Source organism: Bombus terrestris, chromosome 9 (genome assembly GCF_910591885.1).
Source record: "Bombus terrestris chromosome 9, iyBomTerr1.2, whole genome shotgun sequence".
NCBI lineage: Eukaryota > Metazoa > Arthropoda > Insecta > Hymenoptera > Apidae > Bombus > Bombus terrestris.
In genome coordinates, this window is record NC_063277.1 from 18,074,032 (window position 1) to 18,093,213 (window position 19,182).

Sequence of the window (19,182 nt, forward strand, 5' to 3'; positions counted from 1 at the left end):
CGCGTTCAGTCGCTACGAAAAGCGAATAAATGCGATCGTCTTCTTTCCGACGTATCACCGAGAAAATCTGCATCAATTTCTCGTTTCTTCGTCGAGATATTCTACCCTGAGAGACGAAGTGGCGTATCTTGGAAGAAAAATTAATGCAACTAGACGACAAAGTCGCGTATAAAGAAGAAGAAAATAGATTAACTCGGAACGGTGTTCGTACAATTATATTTTATAATTATAATTTTATATCAAATAACTATAACGTGTCTTCTAATACTCGAGCGAAGCGTTCGTGCACGTAAAACCCAAAAACGACGCAAATGAAATACGTAGAACGTGGAAAAAGATAATGTATTATATATGTGGTACGTAGCACGAAAAATACAAAAATATCGGAAGATCGCATAAAGTTAGCGTGTAGAATATAACAAACTGTGTCCATTAATATTTCATACGGATTGATATATCTGCGTGCAAGTATTGTCCTTTCGAACAAAATGTTAGCGAAATGTCGGAACACTTTTCTAAAAGAACACAAAGCCACGAGCGGCATAAACTTGGAAAACTCGGCTCGTGAAAGCCTGAGGGAACTTACACCTGGTGTTACATCGTGTTGAGCTTTATCTCGAAATAGAATGAAGAGGAACGCGCGGACGAATGTATAATAGAAATATATTGAAGTACAAGTACAGTGTATACCAGTCGAGATCGGCACGAGAAGCCACGCACCTATGGGTTTTTATCTAATTACGAAAACTGGCCCGTCTATACCCCACTGCACCGTCCGAGAGGCTCTTCGAATCGATTTAGAGCTAAACGACGCTCAATGGCTTCGAGGACTAAGAAAACTAAACACCGGAGAAGATGTACAGTTTTCCTCCAACACATCGAAGAATTTAAAATGGGATTACCAAATGGAATTAAAATTTATCGTATTCTTTTCCCCTCTATATTCCTTGTTTTCCTCGGATTTTAAAAATATACGGTGTACGAAAAAAGAAGGAATAGACTGTGTAAATTACGAATATGACGCAGAAAAGGTCAAGAGAGAACGCAAGTAGCGTAATCTTGACAAGTGCAATTTGCGTAGTGACTGCAAGCACATCGCAAAACGTCAATCAAAGGAAGGGCGTTGATGCAAAGGCCTAGCGTGGCATCCGTGGCGCGGCGCGATCTTCTCGGTGAAGTTTCCTCGTTACGAACTTTCAGCGCGTCGCGTCGCGTCGTCGTGATACATACTTCGAAATCTCGATGTTAACAGCAGCTAGCTGCAATATACCGGGAGTCAAGTGCTCTTAATCAAAAGCCTGCTCGAGGACGAGCATGAAAATAAGTGGAACGGATTACGGTCGTCCTCGAAGGGCTCTTCAGATTGCCGAGCCTCGATATTCCAGCGAGTTTTTTACAGAAATTACACCGCTCTCGTCGTACCCTCGTGTACCTTCTCCATTTAGGTTGTTGCATACAAATTATTTGGATAGCGGATGCTTGCGCGATCATAATAAATATAAATCTGCAAAAGTGTAACGATAACGCTATAGAAAATGCATGTATGATTAAAGAATTTTTACAAAGATATAACGCACTTTTCAAATAAAATTCTTACTGCGATTACTATGGTAATTTGCCGATCGAGTATAAAGTAAACTATAACAAGATGGATCGGAAATCGTAGTACGACCGAACACCGAGGTGATTCTACGCGAAAAGATAATTTTTCTTACGACGCTTCGTTTCGGAGAAAATCTTATTTCTTCACGTAGTGTCACCCTCTGTCCGGTTGTGCTATGATTTTCGACTCACCCTGTATTTGCACGGTAACAACGTTTTTGGAATATCAACGTCAAATCCGGCAAAGAATTTATCGATAAATCGGTTGCTCGAAAAAATCTCCCGTGCTACGTCAGAATTCCAGATGAATTCGTGTCAAGACTGTTCTAGGAGGATGCTAATTTTCCGATGGATTTGCTGATCGTGATGTTCCGGTTTCTCGTCGTTTGCAAGCGTCCTGTGGTTCCCAACGGTATGTGTCGGATAGCACGTTAGTTGTTCGTAACTGACATCAACATCGCCGAATATTACCCATACAGAAGCTTCGTCTCGATAATAGGAGAATGGATTTTCCAAAGTTTACGATTTCGTAACATATTTTAAGACAGATTTTCATTCGTTCGATTTGCAACTTGACATTGAAAACTGCAGACAAATTCGAAACTACACGTTCTTTCGTAAAAATTTTCGTAAAAATAACAGACCGAAGGATAGCTGGTTTTACGAGCGAAGAAGGAGAAAAAGAAGAAGAAGAAGAAGACGACTGTTTCTTTAAACCAGCAATTTAGCCAAAATTGTTATGCTACTTTTGGAAAATTACCGAAATTATTGGTATTAGCAGCGGCGCTATTAATAGGCGGACCCTGAACGATGTCGGTGAATCCAGGATAATTATGACCATGCTAATGGAAACTATGCAACGCCAGCAGAGAATGAGAGCTAAGCTGGAGTTATTAACGAGGCCAATCGGAATTGCACCAACCATCTATCAAAATCGAACCGCGAGTAATAATTCGCGACACAGGCAACAGCCGTTGACCGATTCTGAATAACCATTTCGATTTTCTTCGTGAATTATCAAGCCGATTAACCGTCGTAATCTCACCGTGGATCGTAGAAAATCGCATCAAGTCGCATCTAAGTTTCAAGCAAGCGTTCCCATATGGTGAATTGGAAATTTGGCTTTTCTCCTTACAGTACTTACGTTCTAATTAAAATAGGGAACCGTATGTAATCGTTACTTGACCGTTTGCTTCGAAAGTAACACGACAGTTTCATCGTTGCTCCAGTTGATTTTCCTTGTCACTTTGTTTCGAGCAAACGAATCGAATAATCCATCCTTTTAACCAATTTACTTTTTCTCTTTTCCAAAGTTGCATCATAAAAATTCGTTTCATTTTCTTAGGTAAAGCGAAGTTAAATCGTAGTTTAAAGAAGAAGGGAACGCAAACATAGCAGAAAGAAACGGTAGTAATTTCAAGTTTCTCGTCTGATATTCTGCTATTCAGTAGGAACGAAAATATCGAAATTATAACGATGAAAGTTTCATTATATTGCATAAAATAGAACGTGAAATACGTTAAGCGAATGATTAATTTCTTGGAAATTAATAGTTAGATGGTAATTGACTTATGTGTCAATTTAACGTCAGCCAGGTCCGAGACACGTTTCAAGATCGATTTAGGCATTAGGTTAGCGCTAAGTCTCAGATTTGCCTGCAAGTTTCGATTTTGCATGGAGTTTCGTGTTTGGGTTATCTCGGAATTAGATGTTTAGCAGGGATCGAGTTCGGATAGGTCAAGCCACCATAGAAGTTCTCTAAGCCAACATCTAAATTATCTCTCGTTTTAATTATCGATAAAAGTCTGATCAAATGGCAAAAAATCAGAATGCACGACACGCTGTTCGATCATTAGCGTTTCTCGTAGCTTGAACGAAAAATAACAATATGGAAATATGGTGGAACAGAGGGAAGATTTCGGTGATCGTTTCCTTATTTCTTTTTCTCGCTCACGGGATGACCGAATTGGCGTATCTCCAGCAAATGGAAAAAGGCTCGATCGCTCTTGCGAAAATTTCTCGGTTCCGGAATCTTTTCTTTTCATCCGCAAATCCCTTTAAACTTCCTCTTACCGTGCCTCCTTCCATCGCCGTTGCAAAATCCCGCCTTGCACAAAGTGGAACGCGTAGAAATTTTTATTTTGACATCTGAACGAACTTGGCGTCGTTGCTTTAAAATTTCATCGTTACCGTTAGTCCGCCGATTTCGCTCGATATTCCTGGTTGAAGCCGTTTGAGTTACGAATCCGTCTGATTTGCGAACTTGCTGGCACACATAAGGATATTAGGTACGACGTATTTCCGCTTTCAATTAAAAGTTGTCGAAACTTTCTGCCGTTTTTTCTAGGAACGACGTAGCGTCGTATAAAAGTTTTCGTTACGAATACTTTTATATAAAAATCAAGGTTTCGCGGTACAGACGCAAATATTCGCATCGTTTCGAATTTCAGCGAAATACGCCGCGATTATAATCGAACGATTCGAAGGGAATGTTCAGTTGGATAAACGTCTGGATAAAGTTGATCTCTACACAGGGAAATCCGTACGTTTCGAAATATCAAATGTTAGTATATATAGACAGATGTAGCGAAAAAGGCTAGTTTTAAGGAAAGGGCGGATTTCTGTTCTCTAGCTTCGTCATTTCTAGCTTCTGAGTTCTTACCTTCTTCGTTGCTGTTGTCGTCCTGCAACAACCATATTTCTTCCTCGTCGAAATGAACGTCTCCGCCGCGATCTCTACCAGGAAAGAACGCATGTGCCAGAATCTGGCCTCTCCCATCGAATGGATATCCATCGCCATGATGACCACTGAAGCAGAATACGTAGAAGAGTAAACCAACCGACGTTAAATCGAACCGAATTATTTTCTATCGTTACTTGTTCGACTTTGGAGAATTCACAGGAAATTCCCCCTGTTACGCGCGTTCTGACGTTTCCGGGCGAACGCGACGCCACGATTTCTATGCTATTTGCTGTTTGTTCGGACGTTACTACAGCTCTAAGTTCTCACGGTATCTCGGTCGTACGATGCGCAATCTCTCGCTTCGTTTTGCGGTTCGTTTAATTTGCCGTTTCCCTAGAGTGAGTCTAGAACAGGGACGAGAAGCGGCATACCCTGCGCCATAATTAAATTCCGTTCGCGAGTATTCGTCGATTATCCGGACAGCCGATACGCCACTGTTATCGTACCGTTCGGATGGCTAATCGGCAAACCGGATCATTCGTCTTCTCTATTCTTCCCTTCTTCCTGGTTTCGTTCGATTTCTGCGCGACGTACAGTTTCGGCGTCTATCGCCACGGTCTCCGAATAACTGTCGAATAAATCGCTTTCGATCGTTAAGAGTATCGATACCTACGAATTAACACGGCGACCAGTACGAATATTATATCCTTTGAGATGCGTTTAATCGATAGTTTGCGATCGTTTAATTCCAACGCTTGTTTCTGCTAACGGTATCGGCTCTCCGATATTATATATGGTTGAGTCGAAACGTGTACCAGGAGAGTTAACTGGAACCTTTATAATCCTGAGAGAATTGGTAAGACAAGTCTGCTTGTTTCAGTTCGCGATCTTACGATGCGCGTTCGATATAACCGACAAAGTAACGTTTCATAATTTGTTACGAGTCCCGAATTGAAGCTATCCAATACCATATTAATTACGTATTACTTACTATCAGTATATCAAACTCGAATTTAAATTAAATTTATACTTTTTAGACGAAACACGATCAAGGTCCCAATTTCGTTAAATTTTGATCAAGAGGACAGGAGAGGCAGACGCGATATTAGGAGAGAGAGAGAGAGAGAGAGAGAGAGAGAAATCGCAGGAAACGAACATGGCTGGTAGGGACGCGTTCGATAATAATTATAATCGATTCGATTCAGTCGGTCGAAGACTTCCATGCGGTTTCATGCACGTCACAGACGTTATGCGCGAGATGTTGATCACAAATTAGGTATACATTACGCAACAGTTCGTCGTTACTTACAAACTATAGGAAAACCAATAAGTTAGATAAATGAGTTCTACATAGATGACCTAATAGATGCGCGGAACCGATATCGGTTCAACAGGCACACCTTTATTTTTTTTTTTATAAATGATGCTGTTTACGATAAAAAAAAAAAAGGAGATTTTACGCTATAACGTATCTAAACTATGTTTGCATCGGAGAAAAGTGACGACGATTTACACGACACGTGTATAACACGCGTAGGAAAATACATAAAAGATGTATCGCGAAATGCAGTTGACGCGTCTTTTCTTTTACGAAATTAACGTACCTGCGAATCGGTAAAGTGGTTCCTTAGCTGCGAACGATCGACTAAGAAATTAAAAGTACGAAACGTTTTCAACACTATACTATAGGATTTCGTACCCTCCGGTTACTTTTGCTGTAACCATTTCGAAGGAGTGGTAAATAGCTCTTTGTAATTTTTTGACACGAAAAAACCAAAATTGTTCGAAAATTAAATTGCGCTAAAACGATGTTCTTTAATCATTGAAATTGTAATTTCATCTGCTTTCATGGTTGAGGTATACGATTCCTCGATACGGCGCTCGATACAGGAATAGCGTTTAGGCGCATAATAGCATTACAGAGTTAATGTAATAGAACTATAGTGGTGGAAAATTTTTGTTCGTTCGACCGCTAACGACTTAATATCATAATTAACTTAATACGATATAGTTCTGACGGCGCGATGATTTAATCGCAGGATATAATCAAGTGGCGATGTACATTTTCGTCGAAAAGAGCGTAAAACAGTTTCGGCTTTCCGAAGCGTTTACTTCGTTCAGCTCGTCGAATCGAAATGTTTCTCTGCGATATATGTTTCTATCAAGATATTAACATAGTACCATAGTATTCACGCGAATCCGCACGATAATTTTAAGCCGCGTCTATAAAGGCACAGCAGTAAACAAAGAGAAGGAAATAATACGAGCAAACAAAGAGAGAATCGATAGCTCGATTCTCGGACTTCCTTGTTATCGGGAAATTTATCGCAATGGCGTAACTGGGAACGGGGTATGATTAAACGGAAGAGGTTTATTTAAAATCTGCTGTTCGCGCGAATTGCTCGACGGCCATGAAAGCTATGTAACGCCGCGCGCTATGCACTCGTCAATATGTTTTCGGATAAAAAGAAGAAAAGACAAAACGAAATGGAAAAAAGATGGAAAAAACAACGATCGTGCCATGTTCGGTTTGAGCGAAGTTCAAATTCGTCTCCTAGTTAAAAAGCACTGTGCCGCGATAAAAGAAGGTAAACCTGGCCGTATGAGCAAAATTTCCATTTTCGTTCCTTTCCGAGCTTTTCGTTTATTCGCTTTTTAAAATGCCATTTATTCGTATAAAAAAGCGTAAATTCTAATTTCAACTATTAATTAAACAATCCACGTACGACGGAATATATAATAAATAAGATTGAATTATATATACGTAGGTATCAATTAGACTTTATCGTTAACTATCTTCGCTATTTGTCCACTCGCTTTTGTCTCCAACTGTATATCCGTATATGTAAATAATCCAAGTTTCCCGATTTACTTTTTACTCTAAACTACCTGATCTCTAGAGTGTCCGTATTTTCCTTAGAAAAAATAAATATACGCGATACATGCACGAGGTTGGCAAATGGAATTCCTTAAAGTTATTCGTCTTATATATTTTTCTTCTGATACTGTAAGATGTTCCAGACGAAGTAACGAAATAAGTATACGGCGTTATTACCGTCGTTGCTACCTCTGAGCTTAAGAGGAATATGAAAAGTCTGACAGCTGTGGTAGCGATAGCTATCACGATCCAGTTAATTTCGGATTCGGTTAATTTCAATAAAAGACGAGAACTTACCTATGAAAGTAAACCAGAATATCCGCCCTATCGCTGTTAACCTCCTGAAAAGTAAGCTTGGAGTTTCTCGCCCAGAGATCGAGAGCTCTGCTTAGCTCGAAACGAACGCCGCCCGTGTCGAGGCCACTCGGTTGCTCGGTTCTCAGGCTGTAACAAAAAGAAAGAAAGAAAGAAAGAAAGAAAGAAGGAAAGATCGTTAGGAATCCGCCGAAAATCGATCCCACCGGTGAGCGATGCTTTTGTCCTCTTTATCGGCTCTGCTCGAGAGCGGCTTCGATCTAATAACCACGCCAGCAAACCGGAGAAAACGTTTCGCGGCGAGAGACGCTGAAAGGGAGGCGATTCGATCGTTGCCCGAAAGACGAACGATCTTAGCAAATATGCTCCGTTACTTCTCAGTGAGAACGAAAGAAACGAGGAAAATATTGTTGCATACCAGAACGCGGAAATTCCGTGAAATTGTTCGAATTACGTTCCCGCGGAAAATTAGCAAGTAGAGATGGAACGCGTCTTTCAACAATTTATTCAACGGTGTAGGTTCAACGTAAAAAACAAAAGCGCCACGATCGATTCATCGAAAGTCGATCAAAGAATATTTTACCAGAAATGGCAAGGGCCATATATCTCGACGAAACATATCGCTGTACGAAACGATAGACGCGACTCCGAGAAATTGCAAATGGGAAATTTCGTTCTTGTTATAATTAAAGGTGGAATAAAAATGAGAAACGATCATTCAGCTAATGGACAAACCGCAGCAAAGTTTCTCGTATCTTCGATTTTACAGAGAACAGCGATTTTACGTTTACTATGGCTATAAAAAGCCGACATTTAGTAAACAATCAGGCTTTAGTCTGAAATAAACTGCGGATGAACCTATAATCGAGCTTTATAGCCTGGCAGGAAAGTTCCGTACTGCAACGACCTATTTTCCATCAAACGATCGGAGGAATTTTAATCAAATTTTGATCGGGTATTCTATCGATAGTTGTAAAATCTTACATTTCCTGCATCGACGACGAAAGGAATGTACTCGTTGTGATATTTATCTTAAAAGACTTTCGAAACTTATTTTGCAGAATGAAACCAACGAAATTTCTAGAAGCTGGCAATAAGACGCGACGCGTGTTTCAAAAATTTCCAACACGCGAATATCAACGAAGCATATAATTGGAAGAAACGTTTGGAACGCGTAAGGTTAAGGTCGAACGATTAATTATTACGATTACTTACTCGGATCCTTGAAACGGATATGGTCGTTTTAATCGAGCGAAACTGGATATCCCGTGATTCTGACGACATCGTTCGCGCAGCTTATAAAACCAAGCCTTTAAACTGCGACGCTTATTTCCATCGTGTTCATAATTAACGTCATCCTGCTTTTAGCCGGGGACATTTCAAAAGCACGCAAACAGGATATGCTCGAAGCCTATCAGGCTATCCCTTAAAAGGATCGCACTTCGCTTAGACGACTTGGGCCTTATCGATGGATCGATCTATATTCCTGAGAAATGTCGCGTCGCAGCGGCCGCCACATTTACGCCGAACGCATCGCTTCGATCTTGAAAGCTCGACTGGAAGAAACGTAGCTTTCCTTTCGATATTTCCAAAGCATACGGCAGTGTATACGCATCGTGTTATCGATCGATCGATCCACCTGAGATTTCAAACAAGCGTAGAACTGTAACTTTGGTCGATGCACTTGATCGTGGTTGGAACGTGGTAAATAGGAATCGAATGTAGATACATGCAATCGCTGATAAAATTGCTAAAGTATAACCGCACTTATTAAACGATCGATCGCTCAAGATCCGGATCAGGATGCATTTTTTCCGCCATATTTTCCGTGGAGACTTTGAGAGGAAGAAATACGCGCGAGGTAGCCGTTAATTAAACAGTGTCGAGATCGTTCCATCGAAGCCTAATTAGAAGAAGAAATCAGTAGGAAGGTTCGGAGGAACGGAAAGTAAGCTGCGAGACACGGTGCAACGCAGCTGGGTGGGGCAAGCGAAGTTCTATTCAGTCAACCGAAGCGAACTGGCTTTATTCGCTTTTCTTGCTAGAACACCTGTGCATCGCGGCCTGACTGAATTTCGAAAGGTCGTTTCGCCCTTTCCGTGTACCAGAACGAGGCTGAAAGACTGAAAAGCTGACGCGAAGGGCCGCGGGCGATGCGGATACACGGTTATGCAGCTCCGTGACTCGACCAAACGGCGCGACGTCGAGCGACGCATTGCGTCGTCTCTTGCCATTGCTAAAACGCGATCAAAACGCTGCTTTCGAGTCCTATTTTACCAGGAAATTGGTTGAAAGCGAGCAACGAGAATACGCTTGTTCGCAGGAAATGTCGTCAAGGTCTTCGACCGACGCGAGTTTCAGGTTGGAACAAGCCTCTTGGTACGTACATATTTACACACGCTTGTGTACCACTTGTGACGAATTGCAAATTCATCTGACACTGCAGCGTTCGGATATTGAATTCTGCGTTATATCTGTCCCCAAATTACTAGATCAAACGTTGAATTTTAAGTGAAATACCATTTACAGAATTATCGTTGTATCGGCGGTGCTAAAGTACCAACGACCAATCGATACGACTTTTAAACCGACCTTACAGGAAAAAAGATAAAATCCCGAACTTTAAGCGAGTTGTACGAAAAACCTAAGAACAGATATTCCACAGCTATTTAATGGTAATCGTGGAACAGAGATCTTGCCGAGTCGAGCGTTTATTATACGTGTCGTAACGCTAGAACTACCGATAGTTAACACGAAGCTATTTCTATCAAAGTCAGTCAAAATGACTGGTCTTTAAAAAATACGCAATAATGGAATATTTGTATATTTATTGATTTATTGCTTTCTTACAGAAGGAATTCCATGTCATGTGGTAGATTTTTGGTATTATCAATCCATCTGGGACCATCATCCCTAAAGGAGGATTGACACATTTGTAAAATCGTAGAACCAGTCATTTTGATCGCTGTGGTATTTTTAGTGTCAGCATCTAGCGATCGATCCGGAATTTTCCCGATAACTGATATCATCGTATCGAACGATACGCGGTAAAAATTCGAAAAACGTGTGGCAAGTTGTACAAAACGAGGAAACTGGTTACTTGGTTGTCACTTTGACAAGTACCGGTAATTTTGACTGGTATTGGTATAAGTAGCTTTGATACAAAATTATCTTCAGTTTAAATACATAAAAGACAAAATAAAATTCGTTATATCATTCTTTTAGTTATCGTTGCGAAAGTCATTACATCATCGTGAAGAAAAGATAGAACACGAAGTAGGAATTTTATAATAAAATTATAAAACCAGTAAAATTGACTGGCGTGGCAGTTCTAGCATTCTTAACTCGTTGTCACATTTGAGAATCATCGATAATATCGTTTAAGAGTTTAAGAATACGAAGGACGTTTAGCTGTCCAAAGGGATGTCACAGTTTTGACGAAATTGTCAAATGTAAAAGAGAGTTTAATCGACGAAGAAATTCCGTCTGATGGATGGATCGCAAACTTTTTTATTATATAATTAAGTTGTACTTTGTACGAACTTTGGTGTAGTCGTGCGTCCTTTATGGATATTGATTGTCACATTACGTCACGTCGCCAAGGTGCACTGCAATTTTCGCGTTTACGCTGTTCGTATCCGTCACGTCACGTCTTATCAACTCCTTTCAAACTCGCATTATGCCAGGCCAGCGGTATTCTCCTTTGATCATGTTGATGTAGACACACGGTCTTTATATCTCTCACTGGTTTTCGTCTTTCATCTAGAATATTCAAAATTCTTGTTTCCGTTTTTCTGTTGTATTTGGAACTTTGATCGTACATTGCTCCCTTTTAGCAAGTTGAATGGCTGCTGAACGTACGATGTCTGTTTTGAATTCATAACTTTCGCAATGTACTACATACGTTACAAATGTACGGATATTAACACTCCATGTACGAGTAGCGAATGGGAGAAGAAATACTACTCGTGTTCTTTAAATTTTACAACAATTTTCCTTCGTAAAATAATTGTCCGGTTTAAAATTAATTTACTGCCATTTTTAAAAACACACGTATATCGCGTGTTTGCGTTGGAAAAATTAATGGTCCGGACACGGTTATTTTAGGTGGCTAGAAAAATATCCAATTAGTATCTAAAATTGCAGAGCAAACGGATAGAATGAAAAGGTGATCAACGGGATAATCGAGACGTTCGATCGCTCCGAGATGGAAAGAGAGAATAATTTTCGTCTGTGGAACATTTCTCGCGAGCTTTTGTTCCTTTTCATCTTCGACGTATCTTCACCGTGCAAAAAGGTGCGAGGAAAAAGGAAATGGGATCGTAAGAACAATGGGGTGGGCATTTGCGACCATATAATTTCTTCTTTTGACTCTCTGTGGCTTTGTATACGCGCGAAATATACCCAAGAGATGGAAAAGTCATTCGAAGAAACAAAAGAAATACCTGATTTTCGTCGCTCGGTAAGTTGCTCGGATACGAGAACAATATCCCGATGACGTGACAGATCAATTACCCTAATATCAACGCGTCACACGTTCATTAACCAGGCTGTCGTTCATCAACGCGACGACATTCTACGTAGTATCGAAAGCACCTTAGCTACATCTTGAAATAAAATTTATCGTACACGTATAACGGTTATATCGTGTTAGGTCATCCCATAAGTTCGTGCCGACCTTTGTGTACGCATTTCATATTTTAAAGAAAAACAAGAGAACTTTTATCGAGACGGAATAATGAAAAATGGGAAGAAGTTGTACAACGAGAGGGGCATTACATTTTTTCATGAAACTGAAAGGTATGTAAACGATCTTAACATATATAACCGGTCGAAAAACGGCACGAACTTATGGGATGACCTAATATATTTTCAAAGAAACGTTCTGCTCGTATCGCACAGGAGGATACAGACTTAATTCTGCTACGATCCTCGTAGTTTTGCTAAGAAATTTTTTTAACGACGAGATATCATTCGTGCCGGTAGTTGAAAAATACTGGCCGTGGCAAATACCGATATCACGAGAGGAAGGCTTCCTTTTTAAAATTTGCGGAACGATGTATGAACTCGACAATAACGAGTAAAATGAGAGGGTGAATTGAAATCGTGCCACGAAACAAAATGGCCGAACGTTCATGGGCTGGCACGAAGTAGAACGAAGGAAATAAAGTAGAGAATGAAACGATACATCACGCCGCGATATTAATTTTCTGCTCCCGTTTGCGCGGGTTCTGCCCCTTCCTCTTTTCCTAGCTATCGCCAACTCTGCGCTTGATTATGCGGATTACATATCGCGCAGCAAATATAAAAAAAAAAAAGGAAAAAAGAAGAAGAAAGGAACGAAATAAGCCGAAGAATCAAGTCGTGTAAAACGGAATAAATAAATATGACACGTGAACGGTTCGATTTAAAATAGCTGCTTCGCAAAAGCTTGAATAATCTCGCGTTAAAGGAAGTAACGTTTTTTATTAAAGTTGGATACCTTTGACGACGCAGCAGATGTATCGCACGTTGTCAGAGATGTAAAGTAAAATGGAAAATTACGAGAATCCAATGAGAAAATTGCGTAGAAGCGGAAGATATAAGAGGATGCGCGACGATCGATATATAAAACGGAAGTAGGTGGATACGTTGAGCAGACTAGTACGTTCTAGAAAAAACAACATAGTACTTTAGGCGGAAAAATCGTAGCGATAAATACTTCATAGCAATTTCAGTCCGCTTAAGTCGAATTCCTTTAAATCGAGCCAAATATGACCCTCCTTACTTTGGATTATCGAGACCACCGTGTCCATCATTGGCAACGAATCATCGAAAACTTGCATTTTCTTCGAACGAGAAGAAACAATCGTAGAACGTTAAAACGTTATATTAATTTGCCTTCAATTTCGGGAGCCTTGGTACCGATATATTCTTATTTCTTGGAATACGTAATACAAGTATAAAGATAGAAGATATCGGCGTTCATCCGTTTGGTGCGCGGCAAAGATAAAATATAGTTCACGTATCGAGTTTTCTTACTTTATTTCTCCGTTTGACTTACCTATTCGCCAGTTTCAATCGAAGAACAACCGTGCTTGCAATTCTAACGACCAACGGAATCACCAACCACGAATTCGGCTCGTAAAATTTACGACAGGCATAAAACGAGAAGATGGAGAGCCATCGTTACTTTACGTGGAAACTCTCAACGTGTCAGTTTCCGTTCGCGGAGAGCTTTTCAGCGTCTAGAGTGAATTATTTTGCGCTTCTTGCTGTGACGATTAAAACATCGACGACGAGTATCGAAGCAACTTACGCGAATACGCGTTAGAACGTAGACGATCGTTGATACTATTTACATTACGTTCGTTCATATCTCTTTATTTATATAGTTGCAAAGATTAACGAGATACGTGCCAGTTTTCTGATGAATTTTCAAAGTTACAACGAATAGGAGACACGAATTCGTAACATTTTTATTCGCAGTTCGAAGTTGCCCGCAGGAGCTGGCTCGTAGAAATTACGTTGCAATTTTCTGCTCGCCGAACGAAATAACTCGCGAGTAATTACATCGTTTCGCGACGTACATCGTTATTCACGCTGCCGAATCATAATCGTCGATTCCCCGAGAACGCACCTACTTACTAGATAAGAACAGCCGAAGAAGAAAAGTAAATTCCACTTGCCAATTTGTCGTGTTTAACGAAAGATGGAACAGAGGCGAACGCGTTCACGTCGATCGGAATTCTTCTACAAAACCGTTCCGTTATCGTGGTCGAATAAACATCAAGAGGAAAACCGCCCCGACGATATCACGCGAAACAAGTCCTATTTTCAGTTCTATAGGAAATTCTATAAACTGTTTCATGGCGTTTCAGCGTACCACGGAACGCATTGTGTACCTGCGATTGCAGGACCGATATTCGATATTCCGGTAAATTTCCAATAGCGACGTGACTTTGCGTCACGAGTTCACGAAGATCGATTTATTTCACTAAAACGGTTTTCCAAGTGATATTCGTTACGCATTCGCAGACTAAATCACGGACAGTGTTTCGCACTAATATTTTGTTCAACGTGGTACCGTCGATGAGACGATATTCCATCCGTCGATTACAAAATAGATTGGAAATAATATCTGTAAAAGTTGGAGTGAAAAATAGGGGCGGTTGACAAATTTAGGAAACACGTTGTACTTTTTAAAACGACTGCTATTAACGCTTACGTTAATTTCCATCTCGGTTGAATATTCATTTTATCATCGAGTAAAATCGAGTGTCGCGTCGCGTCGCGTCGTAAAACGATTTCGTTATACAGCGAAATCGATAGGACGGCTAATCGCAACGCAAAGCCAGTTTCCGTAACTATCTAGTCCCGCAACTACCGAATCGCAAGTTTTAATCGTCCCAACAGAGCCGTACAATTTTTCTTATTTCACCTAGATGTTTTTACGAGCGCTCGGGGAGACGGTACACCGACGGATGAAAATCCCTCTACCCTCGTGACCGATCCTCTCTTTGCCAATGGGATTCCCTCGACCGCGAATCCAATCACTCGAGTCGCAGGCTAAAAAGCTCTCGAAGCTTTGCCTGGGAGCTCGTGTGATCGACAGATTATAGAGAGCCGTCCCGTAACCGAGTGGCATTCGACGCTCTGTGCCTTCGGTGTCAACGACGAGCTTCGACATTCGCGAATCCTACAGGATCGAGTGAATCGCTCCGTCACATACACCAACCGGAATATACCGTGCACCTGTATTCGACAAAGCCTGCTTTTGACAAACGCCGTTTATCAACCGTACACATGATCCATTATACGCAGTTTATGCATACAGGCTGGTCCTTTCTTTTTCTTCTCGCTTTTTCCCTTCCAGTTCCTCCGAGAATGTCCAGCCGTTAATTCGATGAACGTTTAACGCAATTTCTAATTTTACGAACGTCTTATCTTTGTCGTTTCGATGTACTTGGATTTTTTGAGATTTCAAACGTCGTTTCAAAATTTCAAAGATCCAACTTTTCTCTGCAACCTTGTTTCAAATTTTACGGCGATTATTCGTCCGAGGAAAAGTCACTTTTAAGTTTAGCCTAACGATAAACCATAATATACCTGAAAGCTGGTATCCAAGCGATACCGTTCGTGTTTTAGTTAAATTCCTTGGTAGTTGTCTATTAGCTTTTCATTAATTAACTTTCTCCGCGTTATTTCCATTAAAGGTAAGATACGCACGATGGTTTTTACGACACAATTTCTAATCTGCGTTTACATTGCTTTCATAATGAATGGGCAAAAGCGTATGCTAGTCACGGATCGCGAATGGAGTAGTACGTAGAATTAATTAGCACGCTGGTTCATGCTGGTGAATTCCTTCGGAGTCTATTATGCATCGATGTTGCAGGCAATATTTCCTACGTTATTGCAAACGCGTTGATGAGAATGAAAATTAACACGAATGTTACGGTACTCGGAATAGGAAATTCTCGTGATTGCCTATCAGAAATGGATCGTCAAGTTCGCGATTGTCATAGACATTTGGATATTTGGTGCAACCCGATCGAAACGCAAGTTCCGTGTTTATCTTTAACGAATATCTTTAACGTTGCAAAAAATTGGATCAAAGTGATTTATTTGAAGCGTAGTTCGGATATTGCACGTATTATCGTGAAACTTGGTCATTTATTCGAGAATTGCATCGTTCCGATTGCGTAAATTGTATGTTTTGCAACTGTAAATATTTTGTACAAGATCGTGATAATTTGTACAAGTTTAATCGACGTACAATTAAGCTCGTATTTAGTTTTGTTTAGAAGCACAAACAGAAACATCGACGTTGCCGCCTGGAATCGGTTCATTTAACGAACTGAAAATGGATTTATCGATGCGTCGGAACAGGTAGCGACGTAACGGTGACGATACGAATAGCTGGCGTAAATCTCGTTAGGTACGAAAAATGTAGAAATGAATTAATTAGCAGTGACGTGGAATAATACGCGTTGCGTACAAAACAGGAACTAGATATATGAGATTCCGTTCTTTCGAATCTTTGCTATTTATAATTTATAATTATATATATTTTCAATATATACGTATACTTGTTGCATCGTTACGTTTCACGAATTCCGTTTGCGTATTTTTTACGCCACGTAGACATTCGCGCTCTAATAACAGGCAAAATGTAAAGTAACTAGAAATACGCGACATTCTTTCCATAATGCGATAAATTCCTAGAACTCGCGAAACGCAAATTCGTTTAACACGTGAAATATTTTTTTCTCTCGCTGCACAGGATTTTATGTTTATTTCGTTGGAAGCGAGTCGCTAATTCTTGGCTCGCGGCTCTCTTTGTTCGTAGAATCGGAGGAACGGAAATTCAGTAGCACGCACCAACCATAAATCCGTTCCTCCTGCAGTGGAATTACCCAACAGGTTTTCCGGAAAACCCAATTGAAGTCCGCTACGTGGATACTGGTCAGCCTGGCCGATTTGACCGTAGCGTACGACGAATTTGGTTTACGGAATCTGAATCGTTCAGGTTGAAATGCGCGCGATGACCACGATGAAAATTGAATCGATTTCGTCGTGTTTCAACGAGTTTAACCGGTCGGAAGATGAACATCGCCGCTATGACTTCTGATGATCTTGGTCGCGATGCTCCTTCCCTCTTTTCATCTATTCTCTGCGTAATTTAGCCTCCAATTTTACGCTGGAAATATCAAAACGGCTAACGTCGATAAGAACGGCGTTGCTAATTCGTCGTCGTAAACTCGACGGAGCGATAGATAATCGAGTTTTCCTCGATTCACGGTTTGACGAAACAAGTGATAAATTGATCGAGAGTGATGGACAGACAATCGAGTAGATAAATGGAACGGATGGACAAGTACTTAGATAAAATGATCGACGCGAAAATTGATGAACCGATCGAGTGACAGGTCGTTATACGAATATACCGAATTTCCCGATCGAATCTCGTAAAATCGCGAATTAATTTTTCTCTTGGAACGAACGTGACTAATGATTAATGCGTTTATCGCACTTGGAGGTATATGACGAGCTGTTCGAGTATCGTCGATCGTAACAGATATCATCTCGTACTTATTAAATATATATTATTCGTTATACGAATAGATGTCGACTTTCGACAAGATGTCGTTACAGACTCGTAAAACATTCGACAATTATTTTCAGAAGATTTCCATCTATCACTCTATTCGTTAGAAATTCGGAATTATTTTTAGTTCAACTTGTCAACGTTAACAACAGAATTCGTATTTGCGTAATACAGAAACTTGATCGGCCGGTTATTAGGGAATAAGAAATTTTGTTTTAATCGTTCAACGAGTCTTGTCTTATCTTCGTTTAAAATTTTCTCTCAAACTGTCTTTCCAGTTTCCACGATACGTCATCGACATTTTCTTTGTCTTTGCAACAATTTCCATTGACATTACGTTACGGAAAATCCCATTCACGGATTAATCGTACCATTTCCATTAAATAAATTCGATTTCCAATAAATATTCCACGATTCTTTCTATCTCCAACATTTTTAGAAGCAATCTTGACTTTGATTTATCTTAATCGAAAGTACAATTTTATCCTGAAACCTATGTGACGTAAGTCAAAGAAAGTTATATTTCGTTTAACTTCGCGGTAAGATCAATTTCTACGAGAATAAAGTAAAAGTATATTTTTCCGTAAGAAAAATGTCGCAAGTTCGAAAAGCGGAAGCGAAAGCGTGTGTTTGAAAGTTACGAGTTAGGTACTCGAGCGCCGGCACATGCTTCTTCCAACGAAATAAACAAGTTTATTCGAGGCGAAGAAAAGCTCGAGGGAAAAGTCAGCGGAATAGACACATTGTATAAACGGATAAATTGCTGCGACGATTGTTTTTTCTTACCGCAAAAATCAACGTTCGAGTTTCCGATTTTACATTGTTCTTATCCCTTCGAACTATCTTCCGATTTATCGTAAAATCTTAGTCGATGTTACGCATAACGCATGAAAACGTGGTTCCACAAATGGCGCTTTAAAATAAATGAAAATAAATCCAGTCGTATAACCTTCACGCTGCGAAAACAACCCACAGCTGACCATAAATAATATTTCAATTCCAAAGAAAGATTCAGTCAGATATCTGGGCATGATTCTGGACAGAAGAATGACATGGGAACGACACATCGTAGATAAATCCAAGCAACTTAAAACAAAATTGAAAAAATTCTACTGGCTCATTGGCGGACGTTCCAACTTAAGCGCGTAGAATAAAATAATGCTATATAAGGCTATATTAAAACCCGTTTGGATCTATGGGATCCAACTATGGGGAACAGCGAGTAATTCCAACATAGAAATTCTTCAAGGATTCCAATCGAAAATTCTAAGATCCTTAATAGATGCACCTTGGTATGTTACCAACGAAACAATACATCGCGACCTTAAGATACCCACAGTTAAAGAAGAAATATCCAAATTCAGTAATATTATAGATATAACACAAGAATTAACAACCACCAAAACCCATTAGTTACTCGATTACTTGACACGACGGATCAGATCCGCAGGCTAAGAAGACATTACCCTTTAGATGTAAACGTTAGATTCAGCTGCAATCAACTATAATACACGATATAGTACCACAGCAGAATAACTTACTTGTAATTCTCAATGAGAATTGATCGTAAAATTCTTCCAAATAAAAGAAACGCATAAAAATCACCGTTCGTGC

General features: G+C 40.1%; 1 protein-coding gene across 4 annotated transcripts in view; it reads right to left on the reverse strand.

The window, feature by feature from the left end:
• Positions 1–19,182, reverse strand: part of LOC100643535 (matrix metalloproteinase-2) — a 98,648-nt gene that overhangs the window by 10,461 nt on the left and 69,005 nt on the right. For all 4 annotated transcript variants that reach the window (XM_048408524.1, XM_048408522.1, XM_048408523.1 and 1 more), the window contains 2 exons: positions 7,461–7,607; positions 4,265–4,410 (listed from right to left, as the gene is read on the reverse strand). In XM_048408524.1, the coding sequence (XP_048264481.1) occupies positions 4,265–4,410; positions 7,461–7,607 (293 nt within the window). The remainder of the gene's footprint in view (positions 1–4,264; positions 4,411–7,460; positions 7,608–19,182) is intronic.